Below are 25923 nucleotides of genomic sequence, written 5' to 3'. Positions count from 1 at the left end.
TGGAAGAACGTAAGTGATTCTTGACCAGCTTTAGAGTTGAGAAACTCCGCTCACATGAAGCACTGCTAATGGGTAAAACTACAGCTATTTTACACAAACGATGTAGTTCAAAGAAAACAGTCTTAATGGGATCCAAAAAAAGTAATAGTTCCATGAGACTAGTCGGTCTCTCCTTTTTTGCTGTTCTATCAAACAGTCTCTTAATCTGACGCAGTTCAAGCTTAACATCTTCTAAATTTGTCCCATAGGAATTTGCCAACATAAGAACAGCCTCCTCACTGAGAAAGCTAGGACTTGATGGATTAAAGGCCTATACGCCTTTCATGATTTGACAGTTCATTTGGGAAAAACGCCTTTCCATCTCTCCAATCATGCAATCTATTATGGAGTAATAGACTTTAACTCTGAAAGACACTTTGCTATGTGGTTTTGTGTGCTGTCCTAGAGTTGATGTAACAACACTACTCTGTAGTTTACTTGCTACCTGTCTTGCTCGTTTACAGGTGTGCTGTGATGTAGGGATGCTGTTACTTTCACATATGTTGAGCATTTCACCCCAGACAGTCTCAAAAGAGGGCTCACTACGATATTCTCTGAGAGTCTGTTGGAGTGTTTCTGACAACTCAACGTCTTTTGTTTGGTCAACTTTTGTTGACTGGAGCATGTCTGACAAAAATGTAGATTCACTTAAAATCTTTCTGAACACTACAAGACATCCAATAAAATTAAGATCTATCTGATGCAGAATTCCTCTGGGTTGTCTTCATGTGAAATGTCTTCAAGGACACACACAATAGCAGGCAACCTATCCATCACATTCCGACAAGCCACAAACCTGCACGCCCATCTTGTATCACTAAGACGCTGAAGCTCCCTTGGTCCAGCACCTTTAAACATCACTTGTTGCATCTTCAGCCATTTATCATGAACATACGAGCCTGACATAAATACATACAAATGTTCCAATAAAGAAAACAACTTTCACACTGTCCACTATCACTAGGTTTAAACAGTGTGTACTGACTGCAGTGTACATAAAAAGCATGACTGGCTACATCCCTTATTCTAGCCTGTACACCTGAGTGTTTCCCGCTCATAACGGCTGCTCCATCATAGCTTTGGCCGACTAAATTTTCTTTGTAATTCAAGCCATGCTTCTCTAGACAGTCTATGATTTTTTTCTCCTAAATCTGTAGCATCCAGCCTTTCTGCTTCCTGAAACTCTAAAAAGCTCTCGTGCACCATGCCGTTATAAAAGTACCTAAGAACAAAAGACATTTGTTCTCTTTTTTTTACATCTTTGGTTTCATCTACAATGACAGAATTTTGTTCACTTTCTTTGACCTCTTTAATAATCTCATCCCTGACCATTCCTGCTAAAATACTCATTTCATTTTGAATGAGGCTGCTGGTGTATTTGGCATTCTTGGCTTGATCTTCTAATCTTGTCCTTACTAACTGATCATGTTTGTTACGAGTTCTAAAATCTCAAGGAAATTGCCCCTGTTTTCTGAGTCAGAAGACTCCCTATGACCACGCTGGGCAATATTCTGGATTGCTATAAGACACAGTATTTCACCTATTGTTTTGATGAATAAATGTTGCTTTTTTCCAATTAGAGTAACCATCCACTGACGTAAAAACGCTCTTGAGGACATTAGGTAGAGAAAAATGTCTACAAGGATAGCAATATGCTGCATCTTTAGAATGCGAGTACTCAAGCCATTGATGTTCTTGGTACCACTCTTCGTGGAAACTTCTCAAAGCTCCACCCTGGAGAGTTCTGGGGAATCGCTACCTGCTTGGTTGACTTCACTTCGATGCTTAGATATATCTGGAACAAGAGAAAACAGGTTAGAACAATTTTACAGTGAAAATAAGTTGACATGATTCCTCTACAGAAATCATACTGATTACTTTGTTTAGGTATATTATGGGCATGGTAAATACCTACGTATTTAAAATAGTAAATGCAACCATATAAATTACTGTTTTTTTAATCTGAGACATACCATGTGGACCTGTTGGACTGGTTGTTCCCCTCTGGGGGTTCTGGGCTGTCTTTCTGTGGCTCCACCTCCACACTCTCAGGCTGGGTTGCACCAACAAGGATTAACTCTTAAACTAGGTTCAAACCAGGTTTGCCTTTTAACCCAGTTGCACCAAACTGTAAATCTAGTTTAACATTAGTTTATAATTAATCCTGGGTAAATCTAATCTTTTGGTAATCTGTTTAATTTCCGTTTAAATCTAGATTAAAATAAAAGTTGTTGCACCAGTTATTTTAAACCTGGATTAAACCTGGATTAGCAGTTATATTAAAAACCACCCCTGGAGGAGGTTTATCTCCGTTTTATTGACAACATGGCTGCATATTTTCGCTGGATGGGGTTAGAGGAAAGAGTTCCTCGCAGGAAAATTTGAGATCGGTTAAACCCGATTGAATTTTATGGCAACAGCGAGTTTTCCCAGCGGTATAGATTCACAAAGGAGTCTGTCATATACCTCAATGGAAAGGTTGGACCAGCAATCAAGCATGGAAGTGAGAGGAATTTTGCTGTGTCACCACTTCTCCAGCTCCTAGTAGCTTTGCGATTTTGTGCTACAGGGTGTTTTCAGATGGTTGATGGGGATCTTTTCGGAGTTCATAAATCCACCGTCTGCAGAATTGTCAGCAGAGTGTCCAAGGCAATTGCAAGTTTAAAGGCTCAATATATACACTTTGAACCAAGGAGAGAGACAACAGCTGGATTTTATGGGAGAGAAGGTTTTCCGGGAGTAATTGGGGCTATTGACTGCACCCATATTCCCATTGCCAACCCAGGTGGTGAGAATGGGGAACTGTTTCGGAATCGAAAGGGCTACTGCTCGATTAATATCCAAGTTGTGTGTGATGACCAGGCCCAGATCGCACACGTTGCTGTAAGATGGCCAGGATCCACACATGACAGCCGAATCTTTGACAACAGTCAACTTTGTGCACTGCTGGAAAGAGGGGAGATCCGTGGACACCTAGTGGGGGACAATGGCTATGCATGTCGCCCATACGTGATGACTCCTCTTTTGAACCCTCAGACCCAGGCAGAAAAAACTACAACTACTCTCACATTCAAACAAGAGGGGTAGTAGAGAGAGTGTTTGGGGTGCGGAAGCGGAGATTTCCATGAGATCCATGTATACTTAACCCATACTTAATAACTAATATGCTTCTTACTTTCTCATCCATACAGGGAGGAACTAACAAGAACAGCAAGACGAGGGGACTGCCAATTTGATTGAAAGAAACATTTTACCGATTACTCCAATAAATACAATTAATATGATTACACAATTTCAGTTTCAGAATTCATATGAGAAATGTTCTATTTGTTGTGACTGTCTTAAATCCAGTACCCTTTGCTTTTGAAGACTTAGGACCTCTTTTTGTAACAACAAGACATCTTTTTTAATTTAGCATTTTCAATATCATGAATGCATCTCTCCTTCTCTAATGCAAGAAGCTCTTGGTGAGAGCTAAGCTTAGGGTGCTTAGCAGGGGGTTGCACAGGTGATGCTGCTGCTTCTATGTTTCCATCTGGCTCCACTTGCTCCAGTACAATGATAGTGTCAGCTGAACAAAACAAAACAAAACATATAGACACATTAGTAATGCATCGGCTCTAACAAATGCTTTGTAGGTAAAATTATAGCCTTCTTTCGTAATTTTTGCCACGTTATTGTCACAGTTACAGTCACAGTCAGTGCAGTACATAATCAACATAACGATTATAAAATATAGCTAGCGACGTCATCTAGTAGCGACGTAGTTACTTACTTGCAGCTTCTGGGGATGTACTGTCATCTAATGCGCCGTCATCGTCGTAGGGGTTGGGGAGGGGGTAAATCTGCTGCGGGATCATATCTATTATCTTCTTTGACAGAGGATCTGTTGGTGGTCCTCCGCCGGTTTGAAATTGACTACGCCTCTCTTCCGCCGCATCTTTTTTGGCTTTAGCCTTGAGGTTTTTCCAACAGGCTTTCAGTTGTGCCCTGTCCCTCGTCTCTTTGATGCTGGTGGAGCCACTGAAGCACTCAGCTAACCAGACCCAGCTCCTCTCCTTCTTCACTTGTGTACTGCTGTCAGTCCTCTTGTCCTCAATTGTTACCCCAAACTCCTCTATTAGTTCGATCAGCAACATCTTTTCAAATGTGGAGAAGTTTGACCCTCTTTGGCGTGCCATAATAGCTACCTAGCTAGCTAAAAGTGACGGAGTTGATTAGCTATAGCCGCTGTAGTGGTCTGCTATAAACGGTATCTAACGGTAACTAACGGTATCAGTAACGGCATGTATTCAAAAAGCAGTTAGTTTAGGAAAAAGAGTGCATGCATTTATTTAGGGCTATTTAGTTCCGTATTTGTTAAGCATACATTGTGAATTTGTTTAAATTTAGTCGGAATCCATCATGGCGGACATTGAACATAAACTAATCCTGTTTTAACCCTTGTTTAAACTAGTTTAACTAATCCAGGGTTAAAATTAAGATGGGCAACACATCTCGGATTAATTATAAGCCAGTTTAAACCTAGATTTACTAACCCTAGATTAACTCTAAACCAGGATTAATTTAATCCTTGTTGGTGCAACCCAGCCTCACTGTCTTTCTGTGGCTCCACCTCTACACTATCACTGCCTTTCTGTGGCTCCACCTCCACACTCTCACTGTCTTTCTGTGGCTCCACTTCTTCTGTCTCCCTCTGGTTGACTGACCTTTTCTTGAAAAAAGTCCTGATTTCCTGACCTTTTCTCTTAACTAGTGGTTTAGTTTTAAAGAGCATCTGATATCTGAACAGTGCCATCAGTTTGATTTACAACTGATTTAGTGCTTACTGGCATTTGGATGGTAAGTTCAATAGGCTATGGTCTAATGGAGCCCATTAGATGTGTGTTAACACTTACATTTTGTTTTTTTTCCCAAGTCCAACTTTGATTTCTCTAAAAAAGAAAAGAAAACTGCATTCAGAACCCACAGTACAAAATGTTCATGACATATTTCCCTTCATAATGACAAATACTTTTCTAAATGGCCAATTGAATTTCTAATGGCTTGTTCTCAATGTATTAGATAATCATAATAATAATTTATACCAAAGCTAGACTAACTAGCTAGCGAAAGATAGGGTGGACAAAAGAACGCACACTTTTTACTGTTACTGAGTTTACTGTAGGCTACATGACGGAGTACCTTTAAAAACAGCCAGAAAAAGGCTTTTTGTGAGAAAATGGTTAGTGGTATCTAAAATCTGATTTCGGAATAGCTTAACAGTTAGGTTACATACGTAATGAAAATAAAAACGGTCCACCTTACTCTACTAAAGACGTTAGTAAGACGTTGGTTAGCTAGCTAGCACAAGCAAGCTGTATAGAGAGCTAGCTACTGTATAATACTGACTTTTGCACGCTAGCAATTAAATAAACGATTGAAATTACAACGGAACTGTCTATCACATATGACCACCCATCACATTTTCTTGATTCACTATTCAGCAGTAGTGTACCTTCTTTCATCACTGCAAGCCTACAGTAGGCTTGTCTCCATTTTTTTTTTGGCTTCTCAAATGCTTTCAAACCGTTTCTTTCTTCACTGGAATGGAGCGGGAGATGGGCAACCACGGTGACAAGAGAGCAGCGGACTTATGGACTCAACCATTTGACAGGGGAGGGGGAATTTAAAGATTTTAGAACAAGTTACCAAAGAGATCAACACCTTAAGTAGCAAAAATATAATACCATTCAATAAATGTATAGTATATTATAGGAGACACTTCTGACAACCTGGGTGGCAAGTGGGGTGGTTTCGCCACTGCACACACGTCGGAACATTAAACGCCCCCGTGTCTGGGTTCATAATATTATCCGTAGTCCCACACAGCTCCGACTCCTCCAGGACGAGTGTTTGAATGAAGCCGCTTCCAGTGCTCCTTCAGCGGACCAGCAGTTTGATTCAGTAATGGCAGGACGGCAGTGATGCCGGGCGGAGCTTCTCAACGCCGATTGGCTTTCGCAACTCCGCGTCGGGGCAAATTATTCGCTGCAGTTAAAATATTTCAACGCCAGCGAAAAGGCGGAAAAGCGGATTTGCAAATATTCGGAACGCCACTTCGCCTCTATCGCGCCGCCCGGCGAAAAATGCGCTTTTACCATTCGCGTCTGTGCATTGATTTAACATGTAATCTGGTCGCGCGAATTTTTCGCAACTCTTTTAATGTGAACACGGCATTACAAACACACAATGGAGGTCCAACACGACTAGTCGTACTAAGTTCACTGTAAGAAAGTTAACGGTGCAACAATTGATTACTCACCGTTCAGTCTCACAGAAAGGCTTGTTAGCAAATCCTTCAGGCACTGAAGCTTCGCCGTCCGTCCCCTCCAATATAGCTTTGCTCAAGACTCTTTGCTTGGCATCTTCCGACTCTGAACACTGACACTGAAGCTTTGCACGCGTCATACGACACGTCCATGTTTAGATGCTCAGACGCGGAAGTGGAAACCATATCCGCCATATTTGAAACCATATCTCTGTGACGTATTATTGCGAAGATATAATTTGATTAAAAACTTAAACATCTGCCCCCGCTTCGAAGCGGGCCCCGCCCCCAAAGGGTTAAAGCATCTCCTAACATTAAAGGTATTCACAGATGGAGCACTGAGCACAGAGTCTCGCTATATGCTGATGATTTATTAGTTATGTACTTTCTGTAGGCATTGGCGATTGATGTCCAAGTTGGGCCTCATCTTTTGGCACTCCTGCTTTATTGTTGCAATATGGTGGCTCGTACTTCTTTCATCCTCCCCAGCATCCAGTGTATCCGTTTGCTGATAAAGTTATAAACAATGAGACAATTAGGGCTGAGCGCGAGCATTTGAAATCAGATATAACATGCTTGGCCTCATTAACCAAAATGTAAAGATGCCATTAGATGGTATTATCAGCTATTTGCTAAAACATTTATTAAACTTCTATAGATGAAAACTTGCCTTGTTTATCTTCACAAGGACACAGGCCTGGACATCTGAAGATATCTTTCCCTTCCACACCTTGTATATCAAACTCTTTCATGAAAGCACTCTAGCTTTAAGTAAACATTCATAGTTTCTGGCTTGCAACATTGTTAATAATCTGTATCAAGCATAAAATTCAGTTTAGCATTGTCACGATGTTGGTTTGTCTGGTGTCCTGTCTTATTGTGAAGTCCTTTGTTCCTGTGTGTTCATGTGTTCCATGTTATGTGCCACCTTTTTCTAGTTTTGTTTTGAGTTTTGAAGTAACTTTAAAGTATAGTACGTTTTGGATTTTCCCCCGCTCAAACCTGCCTCCGGTCTCTTCCCTCTGCACCTGAGTCTCTGCGCACCACACACCCGGGTCGTGACAGAACAATCCGACCAGTATTTGGACCCAGCCAGCAACTTTTTATTTATTTTTCAACCCTTTTCCGGTCCGGCCATGGAAGGTCCACGGCCGACCACTGTCCGCATTTATTTTTGTGATGCTCGTGGCCGCAGCCTTGGCTACCATGACCAAAAGATGGACGCTGCTTTTGAGGAGGTGAATGAGCCCTGTGAGGCCTTCGGTGGTCGCCATAGCCACCAGAAGGGTCAGATTACGGACCTTGAGTGCAACCCCTGGTTGGGTTCCCGCCTGGCTTATGGTGGGCCCCGTAGCTGGAGGGTCAAGACCTGTGTCTATGAAGCAATGGCTGCTCTCAAGTAAATCACAAATACAGAAATGACACCCCAATAACCTAAATAATACATCTTACTACTGGTATTGTCGGAGTATGTATATATATATATATGTTTTGCGACGTCTTACGGCAGTAATCGCAATATATATATTTTGCGCGCTTTCAAGGCTAATGATGTTGGCCGAAGCTAACTAGTGTTAGCTAGCATTAACTCCGGCCAACTAGCAGACTAACAAAGGCAATTAACTAGCTAGCTAACATTACCTCCGGCGGCGGTTGGAAGTCGGCGGTTGGAAGTAGGCGGGGCAGACACATACTTCATGAACCTGATTGGTGGTTTGATTTGTCATCTATGGCTTTCCCCATAGAATGTTCTGGAACACAGCTATTGATATGGAAGAGGCTATTTTTTATCAGTATTTTTTATTTAAATGGTAAATAATACAGTGTAATATACACTGTATTATTTTTTTATACTGTAATCCTGCACATTTTCCCACTGCGGGACTAAGGATTATCTTATTTTTTTGAACACATCATTTATATGTATTCTTTTCTTCTTTTATATAAAAATAACTAAATATATCAAATATAAGCTCGCAGCTAACTACCCCACCTCTAGATCGTGACAAGTTAGGGTTTCTTCCAAATGTATACCATCCCCCACTGTCAAATAACTCAAACATGAATTAAGAACCCTTTAATATCCCAAAGAACCATATGACAAGCATGTAGAACCATCCGATAGATACAATGGTTCTTCAGTAAGTGATGGTTCTTCATAGAACCACAAAGCCTTTTAAAGAACCATTATTTGTCTGTGTGTAGTTATATGGTAATCTACACATACATGTATATACACATATAGTACATGATACATAAGCACATAGAGTACATATATCCTCATAAGTATATATTTATTTGTATACTACTGCCAGCAGGCACATTTAAATAAATATAATCTGATTGATTTGGGTGATGAAGCACTTAAAATTAGCTGATACATTTCCCCAACACTGACGCATTTAACTTGTCTGACATATTTGCGACGCTTATGTCTTGCAGCGGGGGCGGTGTTAAGCTGCGTTCACACCAAAAACATTGCAAAAACGTTGCGAATCATTTGCTGTGATGCAGCATTAGATTTTTCCATAATTATGGTGTCTTGAATTCCTCATATGCGTTCATGATCATCTCCTTCTCAGCGGAGAAAAAAAAAAGGTTCCTCTGACTGTTTTTATATTCTGAAGAGGAGCAGGCACGCGCAATTATTAATTACCACTATCCGCAACACTCAAGGCTGAAAAAACCTTCTTGGCCTTGCCAGTGAGCACACCAGGAGGTTTTTTCAGCCTTGAGTGTTGCGGATAGTGGTAGCTACCAGTTGGTTAAAGCGGCTGTACTTAGGATATATGAGTTGGTACCAGAAGCTTATCGCCAGCGGTTCAGGTCACTCAAAAAAGAGAAGCTGTCTCACGTAGAGTTTTAACAACTCAGTTTAATCGCTGGTGTGCTGCTTCAAAGGTAGATACAAAGGAGGACCTAGAGGAAATGATCTTGCTTGAGCAGTTCAAAAATGCTCTGCCTGACCGTGTGGTTATCTACATTCAGGAAAAGGAAGTAAGCAAGGTTACAGATGCGGCTAGGTTGGCAGATGAGGTTGTCTTAACTCATAAAGATTTTTTTGGTGAGAGTCTTGGTCATGGAGAGCTTGGTTTCCGAGACAGCGTGGGGGAAGTTAACACCAGTAAGTTGTGGTCAGACGGGGCACATACGTTGTCAGTTAAAGCAGACCGGGGTAGAATGGACCCCAATCGTGTCTGTAATTACTGTTTTGGCAAGGGTCACTGGCGAAATGAGTGTCTGGTGTTGAAAAAAAGGTTAGAGCCTGGGTTTTTACCAGCAAAACCATTTGGGGCTGTTGTGTCCTTGCGTGGGGAAGAAAGAGATTGTGCCATTGCTGCCGTGCGGGCACACACAAAGCCTTCTTCGAAACAGTCAGTGAAGAAGCCAGGTTTGGATCAAGAGCTGACGGGTTCCTCAACTCAACAGGAGATTGACCCTGGTTATGCTGCGTTTGTATCCGACGGTTATGTTTCACTGGTCGGACATGAGACAAAAGTACCAGTTAAGATTTTAAGAGATTCAGGGACTCTGGAATCATTTATTTTGGAGTCGGTGTTGGATTTCTCTGCTGTAACAGACACTGGTTCCAGTGCTGCGGCCCGAGGCATGGGCTTAACAGTCTTTTCTGCCCCAAAGCATCATTTGACATTGTTCTCAAGTCTGGTGGAGGGCGACGTGGTCATTGGTGTGCGCCATTCTCTGCCTATAGAGGGGGTGCATGTCATCTTGGGGAATGACCTGGCTGGCAGTCAGGTATGGCCTGATGTGTCGCTGGATGCTCTATCCTCCCAGGTACTGCGGCGGTACTTCCTTCCTGTGCTGTGACTCGTGCTATGAGTCGGCCCAAGGGTGAATCCAGTTCCGAACATTCAAATAAAAAGAAGTCTGTGTTTCCGGTGCCTGTTTTCCCCTTGCCTGTCTCTCGCAGGGAGCTTCTGGAAGAGCAAAAACAGGATCCCACACTGCAGGCCCTGTACAAGCAGGTTCTGCAAGAGGATGACGTGGACAGTGCAGCTCAGGGCTATTTTCTCCAGGATGGGCTGTTGGTGAGGAAATGGGTTGAAATGACGACCCTCCCACTCAACAGTTGGGTCCCCAGCCTAAAATGGCTGCCTGGTGGGAGTCCGCCTCCAAGAGGGGATAAAAGGCAGCCCAAGTCGGAAGTTCTCTCTCGCAATCAGCAGGACCTGCTGCACCAGCCTTGGTTTTGATGGCATGAATTGTTTGGGCCTGACAATAAACAGGGTTTGAGTTGAAGATCGAAGTGTGGCCTCCCTTTTTGTTGCCAGCCGTGAGCCAGGCGGTAACAAATGGGGGCTCGTCCGGGATGTTAAAGGTAATTTTGTTAAAGGGAGTTTTTCGCACAGATCTTTTTTGTTAGAGTGGGTTTCTGACCTGCTGTAGTGGTCATTTGGAGCCCTTTTTGGAACCCTTTTCCTGATAGGCATAAGCAATGAGGGGCACCCGCTGTCTCTCATTGACCCTTTGTTTTGTTTGTTTGTTATTTTTGTGCAGTACGTGGTTAGAGCAGTTCCTCGGGGGCACTTCCATGACTGTCCAGGTGATTTTCAGCTTGCTGAGGGTTAACCGGGTTACTGGGTTTTGTACTTAATTTATCCTGCCACTAACCTGCTTGAAGACTAGGGATGAGTTACTCAGCTAGACCTGGTTAGGCAGTTAGTCAGAGGAGTTGGGTTCCTTATTTAAAGCAGCCTGTCGACCATTTTGTTTTGAGAAATCCTGGTATTAGTTGGTTGGTTGGAAAGTTTGCATGTGGAGTGGTTAAAAAAATGGCTTCCGTTGAAGACTTTGTTCTATGTCCAGATGAGGATTTACTTAGTTCCTACAAAAAGGACCAGCTCTTGAAAATAGCAGACCAATATGGTATTGAGCTTTCAAAAAAGTTGAATAAAGATGAATTGTTGGACAGCTTGAAGGTTCACTTGTTGGAGGAAAAAGTGTTGCCTGTGGTGAGTGACCCGGGGAAAGTTCCCGTCTTGACTCAAACAATTCATGCCATCAAAACCAAGGCCGGTGCAGCAGGTCCTGCTGATTGCGAGAGAGAACCTCCCACTTGGGCCGCCTTTTATCCCCTCTTGGAGGCGGACTCCCACCAGGCAGCCATTTTAGGCTGGGGACCCAACTGTTGAGTGGGAGGGTCGTCACACTGACGTCTGGTTAGACTTAACGAGACCGTTTCAGCACGGATCTTCCGTGGAGAAACCAAGTTAGCCTGATGTCAATCATCTCGCTAATTTAAGCTGGATAATAGGACATTTGCTCGACTTTGTTGAGCCAGGTACGAAGAATAGGGCCCTGAACTGTGACAGTATGTAATGACTCATTATATTATCAATTCATGTAAAATAAGACCAAAGCCTTCTTAAACTATTAGGGTGAATATTTCAGGCTATTGTGTTGATACATGTTATGAGTCTGACTGTAGAGAGAGTTAATTTACAGTGAACTTTGACTTTATTGGCTCTTTATTGGCTCTGTTGTCATAACAATAACAACACTAAGTTATCCGACATGAAATCCTTCAGATTTATTTACTGTTTGCACTTTTAACTGTTCTACATCAAATAAAATAAATGAACTTTTTTTGAACAATGAAATGCTCCTGAACAAACTGGTATTTTCAAATGATCAACTTGTGGTGGATTCAGATCTTTTAACAAGTACCACTATGTCAAAATACATTAATAAAATACATTCCACATTGGAAATATGAACAACAAAACCAACAACACACACGTACAAAGAAAATATCTTTTAATGCTCAAGGCCCCTCCCAGCACCTATGACCTCCGACAGTGCTGTCCTGGCTCATTGGAGTCCTGCATTTTGGACAGGCTTTTTATACATTTGTATTGAGAGAGAGGGAGCGGAGGGAAGTGACAAATCTGTAGAAGTAAAAATACACAAATACTGTACACGGTATCACAGACATAAGTGGTTAGATTCTGCTATGCAGCTAGAGTAGGAACGTGTAAGGCGCAGAAGAGTGAATCTGCAGCGTGCTATTGTGTATTTAATGGAGGTAAGTGTAGTCGGGAATGCTCCCCAGAGAAGGAAGTATAGGGTTTTGAACGCAGCCCTCGAGCTGGCTCCTCACCCTATCAGCAGCAATATATAAAACACACCTGTTGTCACAGCCCCACTCCCTTTTGGCCCCTGTGGTGGCTCAGTGAGTTTTAGACATTCATTTATTGTCCTGCCATCTGACTATTTACCCCATATGTGAGGTGGTAAGGAGTCACAATCTTAATTTGTATTTTGCAGCATGGTGTTAACCTTTTTATATTCTGTTTATCGTTTGTAGGTTCACCTGCTGCTGTTTTGCTCTCTCCATTTTGCTTGCTTTTGCTTCTGTTTAGCATGGTTTGGCCATGATAACTTTGTTCTGTATGTTTTGGCTTTTAGTTTTGTTTTGATTATTTTCTTTGATTCCCTTAAACGTCTGATTAATTTTATAAAACACGTCTCTGGTAATGAATCTGTGTCCTTAAAAAAATTCTAAAACTATATTTTAGGATTGTTAAAACGTATATGTCTTGGTGTAAGTCCCCAGGTGGCGTTGTCACTTCCACTTTTCATTCCCCCTTCCCTTAAGGCACCGTCACATAAGCATCATACACACTTAAAGTGGGTGGTTGCACAAATAAGAATAATCCAAAGTAAAATGGCTTGGTATCACATTTTAGAATAGCGCTGTGTGGGAAGTAACCATTTCTTTTATTTTGTAGATGGAGTTGGACACAAAGCCAGTCAATGCCCAGTTAATCCCCATGTGCCAGTCCTTGCTGTGTTCTTTGATGGTCAGAAAGACCTCATGGTGGACTACAGGCTGGAGCGCATTTTCCAGCTGGCCAGCCGCCCTAAACAGAATCACAAAGTTATAGCTATTTTATAATTTAATTGTTTTTCACAAATACACTACATGTATTATAATAATTTTTCCATATCAGGTTATTTTCTCATTGTACAGCTCTGTTGCTCAGCCTGCAGTCTTCAGCCATCAGACTGCAGCTGGTTTGAAGGAGAAGCTTTCATCCAATCAGATTTTTTTTCTCTCCAGTGTCTCTAGGCCAGCAAGGCAGTTTAAGCAGGCCTTTGCAGATTAAAGTACACAGAGAGTGGACGTTGTGGTTGATTGTCATGGACTTCAACCAATCAGATCTTTAGTTTGACAAGCTGGGCGGATTCTTTGACGTGCAGGGCCTGCGAGGTGGCGTGGACGTGTGATTGGTCAGTGGCCCAGCGTGACCATTAACATGCGCTGTGATTGGCCAGTGTGTCAACAGGGCGACTGGCTGCTCTCCGCTCCCTTTGAGCATCCTGTGGAGTTGCAAGAGCAAGACTATTTGGAATTAGCCGTCACAGCGACAGGCCACTTTGGAGGTGATGGTTTCTATATCTCTGCAGTGAACACCCCTTTTAGCGGGAACTAAAAGTACTTGTGTAACCATTGTCTTTATTGAGTGCACGCAATTTAGATATATGGAGTTGAGTGCTAACAGTTTGTCAGTTACCTGCAGGCGATAATCCTTTTAGGAGACTGGCACTGCTGCAGCACACCTGCCTAAATAGGCTGGCCTGGATGATTGGACCGTGCCATGTTGCCTCGGCCAGAGGGGTGTCCTCAGCAGCCGGGCTGTTCTGCAATCTGCACCACTGGGGAGAGGGGTCTCCTCCCCCCTTCCAATTAGCATGGACCAGCCGACTGCTATATACCCTGCTATGGGAGATGGCTCGGGAGTGTCTCCTGGGGCCGGTTTTTCAAAAGTAATCGGATCGGATTACGGCTATCGGATTGGATCAAATCTTGAAAATGGGTTTTTCAAAGGAAAAAAAGGATTCAGAAATTGGATTGGATCACGTAATCCAATCTTGTTCAAACCTTGAGTTTGGATTTTTCAAAACTTTTTGGAAGGACTTTGATCCCAAAAATCAGGATTAAACTGATCCCAGCAGGAGGGTGGATATTAGTAATTAGTGTAAAAAATACAACATTTATATCATGTATTTATATTTATTCATCAATTTCACTTGAATTATTCAACAGGAAGTACATAAAGTAGGTAGGCTATGTAGTCTAGCAACCTTTCAGTACAGCAAATTATAAATATTTCGGCCCCATTAATGAATCCCCCAAACTGCCTTTGTTCATTAAAAATGAATCACACTGACGTAATCATCAATCATGGCCTATCAAAAATAGTGTAACAATTGCATCTCTTATTGGTCGTCCTGTCGGGCCCTCATTCTGACAGAATGCCGGAGGTTGGTCAGTGTCTCCAATGGGCTCAGGTGCATCAGGGACGTCATCACAGAAGACTTTGCGCCATGTTGTGTAGGACAATGAAAAGCATCCATAATGTATTTGAGGAAAGTATGTATTTATTTATTTGGTGTAGGTCTCAGATGAGCGGATTGCCTGTTTCCAAGAAATGGACAATGGAGGGGGATGTTTATATTGTTTGTTTGCTGTTCCGTTCAGTCCTATTTTCTGTTCAAATAAAGCAAATTGGAGTGACCCCGCACCTGTTCTTTTCTACCTGTTGTTCTTTACGTAGCTATTGTGATTAGACCACAGGTAATCCAGATTTGGTAATCCTTAATAGTTTGAATCCGGATCAGAGTAATCCAATCCCACATTTCTTTGAAAAACCGGCATAAAAATAAAATGGATTACGTGATCCTGGATAGCAGGAAAAAGAGATTTCCAAATCTGGATCAGTTTGATCCAGATTAAAAATGTTGAAAAACCGGCCCCTGGAGTGCTCATTGAGTGTCGCTTCCTTCATGGAGACCTCACTATGACTGTTTATAACTTTAGTTTGTCATTATTGTCACTTTGTTCAGATTTTGTTGCCCATCTGAAAACATGTAAATAGCCTTGGGGCAATAAAATCCTTTTTTTTTTTTCACACCTTACCCTGCCTTCCCAGTTTTGCTTACCGTGGTCCTTCACAACACCTTATGGGGACATGAATGCCTGGGACACCACACATAAGCTGCGTGCCTTTGAAGTGCCTTTTTAATTAGTTACGTATATTACTAAGTTGCCATGACATTTGTTGTGCATTATTCTTGTGAAGTATAATAAGGTAATTTGTGTACTATATAGAATTAAAGCTGTGAGCGGGTCCTTGCTCGCCCCGGCACGTTCGCGGTCGCCAGCGGGTCGCCGACTCGCCCGGTCGAGAGTGTTTGCCCGCCGGTCTGACGTTCTTTTACCCTAGTGGAGCGCGTGACGCGGGAAATTGCCCTTTGCAAGCACTTGATCGGTTCCCGCGTCCGCCCTGTGGCGATAGACGACACACTGGACAACATGCATCATGTTTCTCTACGTGAAGAGTAGAGCAGGTCATTTAAATGTAAATCCGATGCTGTCTGGTCTATTTTGTTTGCATACAAATTGTAGGAGGAGTAGGCTTTGGCAGAAAGGCAAATATAGGCCAAAAATGACAAATGGTGCAAAAATCCAAAATTGGCCAAATTACTGTAGCGCCCCCTACTGTTTAAATCATACAACTGATTTATTGCAAGTTAAGAGATACAATGTGCACATATATACCAAGTTTGGAGTCGTTTGTCCAAATAGTTTTAATGTTATGAGTGTTTAAAAACAAGACACGCCCCTAATAGGTTAATTGGTCGATATCTCAACGCAATGAGATATCAGTTTGGTATGAAAAGGACCAAGCGTGTAGGAGAAAAGTGCAATAATGTGTTTTTCACTAAATTCAAAATGGCGGAAAATATTTGTCGGCGGGTGGTGATGGAGATGTGTGAAGTTTTTCAAGTGAAAAAAACATTCTGGCTGAGGGGCATCGCCGGTCCAAGTTCTAGGGGTTGCTAGAGAGCCATTGTTGGTAAAAATTACAGCTTTATCACATCGCTATTTTCACCAGATCTGCGTTCCAAATTTGGTGACTTTTGGAATATGACAGGTCCCCCAAAAAGCAGTCCAATGTACACAAATTAAGATCAGAAGAATAATAGGAATCAGGGCAATAACAATAGGGTCCTCTCGGGACTGACTGTCAGTCGCTTGGACCCTAAATACACGTTGTTTGTTCCAAACATCTCCTTACCTGTTTTGGAAAGTGCATTTTTAAAGTATTTAGCTCGGCACATCTTTTAGTATAATTATACGTGTACATAAATGCTGTGATTTAAAAACTTGGACAAAGTGTTATGCCACACTTCTGTCTTTTGAGAATTCAGGAAAAGGAATGTTCGAATAGACCTTTGATCTATGCAACTACCATCGTTGACCTTGGATTTGACACAAACAAGATGTTTACCAAAATGTGTCATTTATTTTGAACATGGATAAACTAGGTACATTATGGATTATGTAATTTTTTTTACAAACTCTTCAACCTAATGGAACTGCTCTTCCTCGACCTCATCTTTGAACAACCCATCAGATCCCCCTTAGGGACCCGTCTTCTTCTAGGTGGGGAACAGATAGGCGGATGGCTCATCTCTCTGCTCCGTGGTGGAGCAGCTACTTGTGCCGGGCTGAGCAGAATCCTCTTCCTAACATGCTGGGCCACACGTTGCTGCCCCAGCACCAGAGGATGATGCGCCACTACCACTGGAGGCCACGTCAGCCAGAGGCTCGTGGTTCCCCCCCACCGCCCCCCCCCGACACATGAGTATCGGGACTGGGGGCTCAATGCATGGCTTCATGAATTAGGAAAAATGTGTGCAAGTTTGAATGCTGTTTTCTCGTCACTTTTCTAATAAGTATTTTTTATTTCAGTTTGCCAGCAGAGTCCTTTACACACTTGATCTGATCAGCTGTGGCCAGACCCAAAAACAAGACACTGTACACCTTTTACATCTTTGTTGGGGTGTAAACAGTATTTCTGTACCATTAGGTGGAGAAAACCCAGTTCCTGTTTGTTGGATATGTATCTATAGTATCTATAGAAACAAGGTAAAATGTAGACACCGATCACATGTCCGCTGTCTCGATTGATTTTGGATGATGTGAACGACTAACACACAAGTAAAACACAAATGTCAAAGACTTTTATGATATAAGTATATATGTGTTTTTATTTACATTTGTGTTTTACAGAAGAGTCATCTGTGCTACTTTCACATTTCAATAGGTAGAATGTCGAGGGGAGTCTTCTTGCAAAGAAATATTATTATCGTGGTATTAAAGTCCCGTTTAGTGACACCCGAGTCAACTGAATGCTTACCAAGTGACCTTAAACAACAACCAGTTAATGCAGCTTTAAATCTGATATCACTGATTCTTTTTTGGGCCACTTGGGGACAGCAGAAACAAGCTATAAACGCAACATTGACATCAGTCTTTTAAGTTGATATGGCTTGTGAGCAAACAGTTGCATATGTACACATCCAGAAGTTAAGTTCAGATAATTCTCTGTAGGTTCATCACTACGAGCAAGCCCTTTTACAATGTTGTTATAAAAATGTCCATTATCACCAGCATGTGACTTCACAATGTCATGCAAAAAGCTCCTGCAGTGTAAAAATGTTATTTCTGAATGTTGAGCCCGCGGATCTCGTCCACTCTGTTGCGGTGCACCTGGAAGGCTGGAGTGACCCAGCGACCACACGAACACCGATCCCCACACCAGCTGAATGAGCCCAGCTTAGCGCTACACTTAGGACACCGCATCTACACACATCCACGCACAGGAGAAGAGGGGAGGAAAGTACCATGAGCGCAGAGAAAGAGATCAGTGTTACCCAGTAGAATTCTTATATGAGAAAACCTCTACAGTAATGGGAAGATGATCATAATTAACATGCATACTTGTGTACTTTGTTTCATCCAGTAAGTGTTCTCATAATAAAAGGGACAATTCTAGCTCAAAATATTAGCGGGACCGTATTTGTGAAATCATTTTTTTTTTTACTGAAATTAAAAGCTCCATCTGATTATACCAGAAGCATGAACGTGGGCTTGATATCAGTTCACGTGAAGCTAGGAACGTCTATGGAAGTATTTTATACCAATTAATAACTGTACTTCCTGACCAGTGTGTGTGCGTTACCTGTCCGTCCATCACTCCGAGTAAAGCCTGTTCCATCCACTGCACAGGTTCAATGAAGTAAGACGTACACTGGACGTCTCCTAGAGAACACGTTTCATGTCATTAATTAATAGGAAATTCTCGTTTAGTTTGTGTGACGTTTTTCCTTCAAAGCAGGAAAAAGCACAGGTGTTACTGATAACTTTAATGGAAGCCATGACAGTGAGACAGCATGCAAAACATCAGGACGGCAAAAAAGAATGCTGTTATTACCTACGTCAAAGAGGTTATATTCCCATAATGCTCTGATGGATGTAGGCAAGAGCTGTAACATTGCTATATTACTATATTTGTGTACATTTTAGAAAATGTGCGGCTTTAAAAGTGTGTTGAATGAGCAATTAGCAGTTTTGTAGTGTACACAAGTATCACTGAGGAAAACGTAAAATGTGATGAAATGTTCTGCAGTTATGTTCTGCAGCTAAGTAGGTTTATGGACGTTTATCCTGTATTTCCAGAACAATGGCGTGCACCGGTCCCTGTCTCCTCGGGCTGGATCTCTGCCTCTGCGTGCCCCCTGAAGAAGGCGTCTCACGGTGTTAAATGGGTTAGAAGAACAGCACGGCTGTGTTCTTACCAGTGCAGTTACTGGACTTCTTGTAACCAAAGGCTGGCGCTCCTTCTCCTACCGGGTGACTGAGAATACTGGAGCCACGGAACAGAGTTCGTCTGCAGAGGAGGAGGAGGAGGATTCAGTTTCAATAAAATGTCCTAAATTGCTGCTAATTTGCTTTCGCCAAAATGATGAAATAATGCATGAAACGATTTTGTACTGAAATAAATGCCGCAGAGACAGTAAAGCTTCCTCATTTAACTCTTAACGTTCTGCCTTCCCGCGGGCGTCCTTTACTGTACATTCTAGTGTACACTGTACATCTATTTATAGTTCGGTACGAGTGCCACATGTTTCTGGAAACCTACGATTCTTGTGATTCCAGCTGTGCGCTCCATTTCAAGATCAGACCACCACAGCAGCTACAAACAAGACTTTTGTCAGACAACAACAAACAAACAAACGATAGCAAACGCCAGGCAACTCACCGATGACTCCTCATATTGATCCATAAATCCACAACATTCCAACAACAACGGCATTGTTACGTCGTAAAGGTCCAATAAAAAAAAAATCCCTTAAAAGATTTAGTCCAAAACACTTGATTACATCCATAAATATCCACGAACTGGTGTTGCATCATTTCATATCAGCCTTCAGCTTCACCAGAACAGATTGCTGCTTACAGAGCCTCAGTTTGGCATTGAATTAGCATGAAAATGCATTTATACTTCATTTTCTCTGTGTCAGCAATACTGGTAGTAAATATGAATAGTACCTCTATAAGTTGGCAAGACTATAAGCTTTTTGAATTAGGTATAGGTATATATATATATATATATATATATATATATATATATATATATATATATAGGTATATATATATATATATATATATATATATATATCTCATGAATATTTTTCAGTCTCAAAATGGAAAAACGCCTAGACATTTCATTAGAAAAACATGTGTAAAATATTAATTTTCTGTGATATTGTTATCTGCTTTTTACTTAGACTAGATAAGGCTTCACGAGGGCAAAGGGCAAAACTGCCCCTAATAAATATAATTGATTGATATCACTAGGAGAGGGGCAAAACATGCCCCCATAATTTCTTCTAATAATTATGATAATTTAATGAACATAGAAATTAGAAATGCGACGTCCGCGTTTAAAATCAACCCCCTGGACTTCCTGTCACTCGTAGCGTCGCTGCTCTCACAGCTGTTGCGCAACACACAGGACAACATGCGCAACACGCCGCTGCTCAAAGACGTTAGAAAAAGCATCAAACTGGCTCCGGGTCCTCTAGCAGCGCTGAAGCGGCCGCCATTCAGACACACTTCCTCGCATGACATCCACCGAGCTGTGTGGCTACTGATGATATTATAAACCCAGACACGAGGGCGTTTGACGTTCTGATGTTTTGGAGATTTCCACAACAAGTATAAAGCAGAAAGAGTGGTTGGTTCCATGGTGGAAGGCGTAAATGAAAACTGCACCCTCTTCGGCGCATCCAGCTCAATGACAACATTGATGACATGTTGGTCAGTTTGTCTGCTTGACATCACATCTTGCTGCAATAAAAATTATTGAAGTGAGATGAAACTTGATCTTCTTAGATACAATATGTTGACGAAGTTTTCCTTTGGGGACAATTTGCGGTGGAAAAAAAGGGAATAGGCGTTTTTCGTCAAATTTTACAGGAACGCTAAGAGGTTAAAGTCTTTGACTATTCCCATAGGACATGAACTCATGAGCATCATTAGAAAACGTTGCTCCACTCAGCCACTGTGTAAACTTGTCCACCTTTCACCTGCACTTCCTGCAGCGATAGGACGCCTCAGAGGAGCTGGCGTGGGCGGGGTCGACGGCAAACAGCTCCCTGGGAACATGCTGCAACTCTGCTCACACAGAGAAAAAACGTTGGTGTATATATATATATATATATATATATATATATATATATATATATATATATATATATATATATATATATATATATATATATATATATATATATATAAATAACAGTTGGCTACTTATCTGCCACATTTTTATCAAACTAAATGAGCACATGTGTGTGGTTACCAGGGTACTTCTCCGTGATCTTGGTCAGCCTGTACTGTTTGTACAGAGGACTGGAGGTGTCCACTTCACACTGCAGGGCCTCGTACAGACATAGCTGCTCTTCAAACCCAGGGTTGACCCTGAAACACACCCACCGCCTATCAATCATCTGATAAGGACATCTATTCGGATCAAGTACTCTTAAAAGGGTCAGTGCAGATAAAGTAAAAGAGTAAAAACACACACGTTCAGGCATTTTAACCAGTCAGTGAATCAAAGAGAGATTTGAGCAGTGCAGGCACAGAAACACACACTTACTGTATGTCCTGTTTGATGGTCTTTAGTTTGTCGTAAGCCTCAGTGAAGCCTAGCTGGTATTTCTTCATTAGATAAGCAGTAATGATGGTGGCACTGCGACTCCGACCGGCCTGACTGACAAATCCACACGAACAATTACAACTTTTATTGATAATTTATTGTTAAAGAATGAAATCCCCAGTTTATGTAAATCAACCCCAAAAAGGTGTATATGTATGTATATATATATATATATATATATATATATATATATATATATATATATATACATATACATATACATACATATATATATATATATATATACATATATATACATATACATATACATACATACATATATATATATATATATATATATATATATATATATATATATATATATATATATATATACATATACACATACACATATATTCATTTTTTTATATACATATATACACACACACACACACACACATTCCGTTGACCTCTGACCCCTTACCAGTGAACAAGTGCAGCTCCGCCTTCATCTACAGCCTCGTGAATGAACAGGAAACAGTTGTCCATGTGACTCAGGAGGTCAGAGGTCACCTCATCCAGAACATTGACCCACTTCCTGCAGAAGCTCCCGTCAGCAGGAACCAGAGGGGCGGGGTCCACAGAGTCCACGGACAGGATGTGAGAGACTGCTGCGTCGGTCAATGCCTGGCTGTCATTGAGGTCGGACGCAGTGCCAATGTACAGACCCGGGTCCACCAGGAGCATGACTGCAGAGATGGACACAGCTGAAGGAGAAAAGATCAGGAATTACATTGAAAATGCACCTTCATTTTTTGGTTCTGTGGTTTTTGACTTAAATTTGTGTCACACACACACACACACACACACACACACACACACACACACACACACACACACACACACACACACACACACACACACACACACACACACACACACACACACACACACACACACACACACACCCTAATCACTGCATGTGTGCGTTTCTCCCTGGAGAATGACGCAATGAGGAGAGATGACGTGACGCAGAGCACCTGGTCCAGGAAGGGGGACGGCATAAAAACCCTGCAATTGCGTTGCTCACGGCGCGCAGGTTTTCCTCACGGACGTAGGCTGAGTGACTCCAGGCCGTTATGACAAATTGGGGGCTCGTCACACTTTTTTTCCGTTTGTGTGGTGGTTTAGGTAAAAGTGGGAACGTGTGGTTGTGTTCTTTTGGGGGTCGTTTCGTATCCGGTCTGGGAGGAGGAGGTTTGTGCTGTGATGAGTCCGGATGACTCTGCGGGTTGCTCTGTGCGTAATTCTATCAAAGTGGTGCGGCGTTTTCCCTGGTAGACTGTAGCGGCGCTCCCCTTTGGGGTTCGTGGAGCAGTTTTGGTGTAGTGCTGTGGCGAACGTGGTTGAAGCTTGCTTGGGAGCATGTCCGTGGTTTCAGGAGAGTTGCTAGCTTGCTAGTCGCTCTGCTAAACCAGCGGTCTTCAGTGCGTAAATACCCACCACAAGTAGCTGCATGAAGATTAGGAATGAGCTTAGTTAGCTGTGTTGCTGAGTAGATAGTGGGGAGACTCCAAACCGAGTTGAGGATTATTCCTCATTGCGCACAAGGGTACACTGTGTGGGGTCTGTCTGGTTTGGTGGTCGTGGTAAATAGCTGAAATGTCGGAGGCTGAGGCGTTCATTGAAGCTCTATCTCAGGTGTCCCTGGATGCATGCACAAAAGAGCAGTTGCTCCGGATTGCAGAGCATTGCTCAGTGGTTGTTGAAGGAGATAAACGCATCAAGGAGAACATTAAAAAGGCTATACAGTCAAAGTTGATCGAGATAGGGATTTTGTCTGGGGTAAACAAGAATTTTTTTCAGTTCCTACTGCGGTACCTTTTCAAACTCATGGACTGTCGTTTGAGCAACATAAGGACATTTTGCTGTTAGAGATGGAGCATGACAGGAGTAAACAGGAGTTTGAAGTTAAAAAGCAGATAGAAATGGAAAGAATCCACCAAGAGTCAGGGACGAAAATTGAGAGACTCCGCATAGGGTCTTGATTCCTCCATGGTGAGGGCAGCGCGACCAGGTCATGTTTGTGCGCTGCGGCACATTAAATAGCCTAGAGTTTTTTTCAGCGTGAGAAATACGATGTGTGGCGGGAGGGCGTGACTTAAGACTGAAATGCATGACAGTCACGCTCAATGCGTGACACTTGAGAGCCCTGAGATACATACCCATGTTTTACATCATCAATTGCACGACGCTAGTTAACTCACCTCGTTAGCCTGCCACTTGTTAGCTCTCCCGGAGCAACTCTGTTGTTCCGGTTGCTCGCCGCGTTCAACACGTGATGGACTGACTAAAAAACAACCGACTAGAAAAATACAGGAAACTGAGTTCGAAACAAACAAAAAAGCGTGTGGTCACTGAGGCAGCGACAGTTCAGTTCACTTATGAAGCAACTTTTGCTCATGCTGAGGTGTTTAGTTCGTCTTTGACACTGTCCGGACGGAAACAAACAGGCGGACTCTTTAGTTCCGGAGTTACATTATATTCAGCTTTTTCACCGAGCATGGTGTCTAAAAATAAATAAGATAGCGTCACAAATGTAAACCGTTGATATATATATATATATATATATATAACAGTTGGCTACTTATCTGCCACATTTTAATCAAACTAAATGAGCACATGTGTGTGGTTACCAGGGTACTTCTCCGTGATCTTGGTCAGCCTGTACTGTTTGTACAGAGGACTGGAGGTGTCCACTTCACACTGCAGGGCCTCGTACAGACATAGCTGCTCTTCAAACCCAGGGTCAGAAGAATCAGAAACCGTTTATTTGCCAGGAATGTTTACACAAACGAGGATTGAGACGTTAGACGAGACAGACAACAATCAACGCCAACAACAACAACAGTGCAGTGATATTTAAATCACTATAAGATAAAAAATAAAGTGCTCAGACAAACATAACGTTAATGTAAGTGTATGTTAAAGTGACATGTGTGTTAAAGTGTATGTTAAGTGGCATGTGCAGGGGAGTGACCGGTAAGAAGAAAGAGAAGAAAGAAAAGTGGCTGCAGCATGCCAGACAGTGATGGAGGAGCAGAGGATGGACTCAACGATGGCAGTGTAGAATTGCACTATCAATTTCTTTGGCAGGTTGAATTTCCTCAGCTGCCTCAGGAAGAGCATGCTCTGCTGAGCCTTCTTAGTGATGGAGCTGATGTTCAGCTCCCACTTGAGGTCCTGGGAAATGATGGAGCCCCGGAAGCGGAAGGACTCCACAGCGTCGACGGGGGAGTCACACAGGATGAGAGGGGCGGATGGGGCTGCATTCTTCTCCACCTCCACTGTCTTCAGGGCGTTGAGCTGCAGGTTGTTTTGGCTGCAGGTGGTCAGTCTCCCACCTGTAGGCGGACTCGTCCCCACCAGAGATGAGTCCAATGAGGGTGGTGTCATCCGTGAACTTCAGGAGCTTGACGGACCGGTGACTAGAGGTGCAGCTGTTGGTGTATAGGGAGAAGAGCAGAGAGGAAAGAACGCAGCCTTGGGGGGAGCCAGTGCTGATGGTCCGAGAGCCTGAGACGTGCTTCCCTAGCTTCACGTGCTGCTTCTTGTCAGTCAGGAAGTCTGTGATCCACCTGCAGGTGGAGTCGGGCACATGCAGCTGGGAGAGCTTGTCCTGCAGCAGAGACGGGATGATGGTGTTGAAAGCAGAGTTGAAGTCCACAAACAGGATCCTGGCGTAGGTTCCTGGGGAGTCCAGATGCTGGAGAATATAGTGGGGTGCCATGTTGACAGCAATTGTTCCCAATTTGGAAAAGGTCCATGTGACCACAAACTGGGAATAAAGAAAAACAGAACATTCTTTAGCCACTAGGAACATACCGTTAACCATGAAATTGGTTTCAGCTATAAAGCTGAAACTAAGGACAAGCAGGGTGACAGGAAGACATCAGGAGGATGAGGTAGTGCAGGCAGACACTGGTCAGCAACCCGCAGTCCCATCGGGGACTCATTCCCAGTGTCAACAGAAGAGAGGAGGAACACTAAAGCCACACAGAGTAAATGCAGACCCACAAAACATCCTGGCAGCTACAGAGCGAAACAGACACATTACTCAAATAAATAGTTGGATTTTATGTCGCCTATTCATGATGATAACAATAGCTTCATATAGCACCCTATTGCAGAGTGCCTCACAAACAATCAAATACGAGAGTAATGATTTAAGGGCCTTAAAAATCAAGATTGAGATTTTAAAATAACTTATAAATAACGAGAAATCATGTTTCAGCCAAGGCATGTAAACACGGCATAAAAATAATCCAAAAATTAAGTAATAAAAGCATAACTTTAAGAAAATGATTAAATGTCAAAAATTATCAAAATTCTAGCAATATTTAGAGCTTGTCAATGTGCTACGTCTATGAGGAGTGAAGCTGGTTAGCACAGCTGCGCATCGTCTGCAATGCAATGACACATCGTGCTGATTGATAATGTGACGCAAAAGGAGTATTAAGAGAAAATAAAATGGGT

The 25923-nt window shown here is 42.4% G+C and overlaps 1 protein-coding gene across 1 annotated transcript; it reads right to left on the bottom strand.

The window, feature by feature from the left end:
- Positions 1-17422: 17422 nt before the first annotated feature.
- dusp12 (dual specificity phosphatase 12) lies at positions 17423-22134 on the bottom strand (the record flags this gene model as incomplete). Its single annotated transcript, XM_079217077.1, has 7 exons — positions 17423-18026; positions 18406-18485; positions 19022-19113; positions 20816-20903; positions 21091-21209; positions 21388-21501; positions 21872-22134. The coding sequence occupies 7 exons, from the start codon at positions 22132-22134 to the stop codon at positions 17883-17885; spliced, it is 900 nt and encodes a 299-aa protein (XP_079073203.1). The 3' UTR covers positions 17423-17882.
- Between the last annotated feature and the right edge of the window lie 3789 nt (positions 22135-25923).

This window comes from Taurulus bubalis (genome assembly GCF_910589615.1).
Source record: "Taurulus bubalis genome assembly, chromosome: 1".
NCBI lineage: Eukaryota > Metazoa > Chordata > Actinopteri > Perciformes > Cottidae > Taurulus > Taurulus bubalis.
The sequence above is the reverse complement of the archived record's forward strand: the minus strand, read 5'-3'. Positions and strand labels throughout refer to the sequence as shown.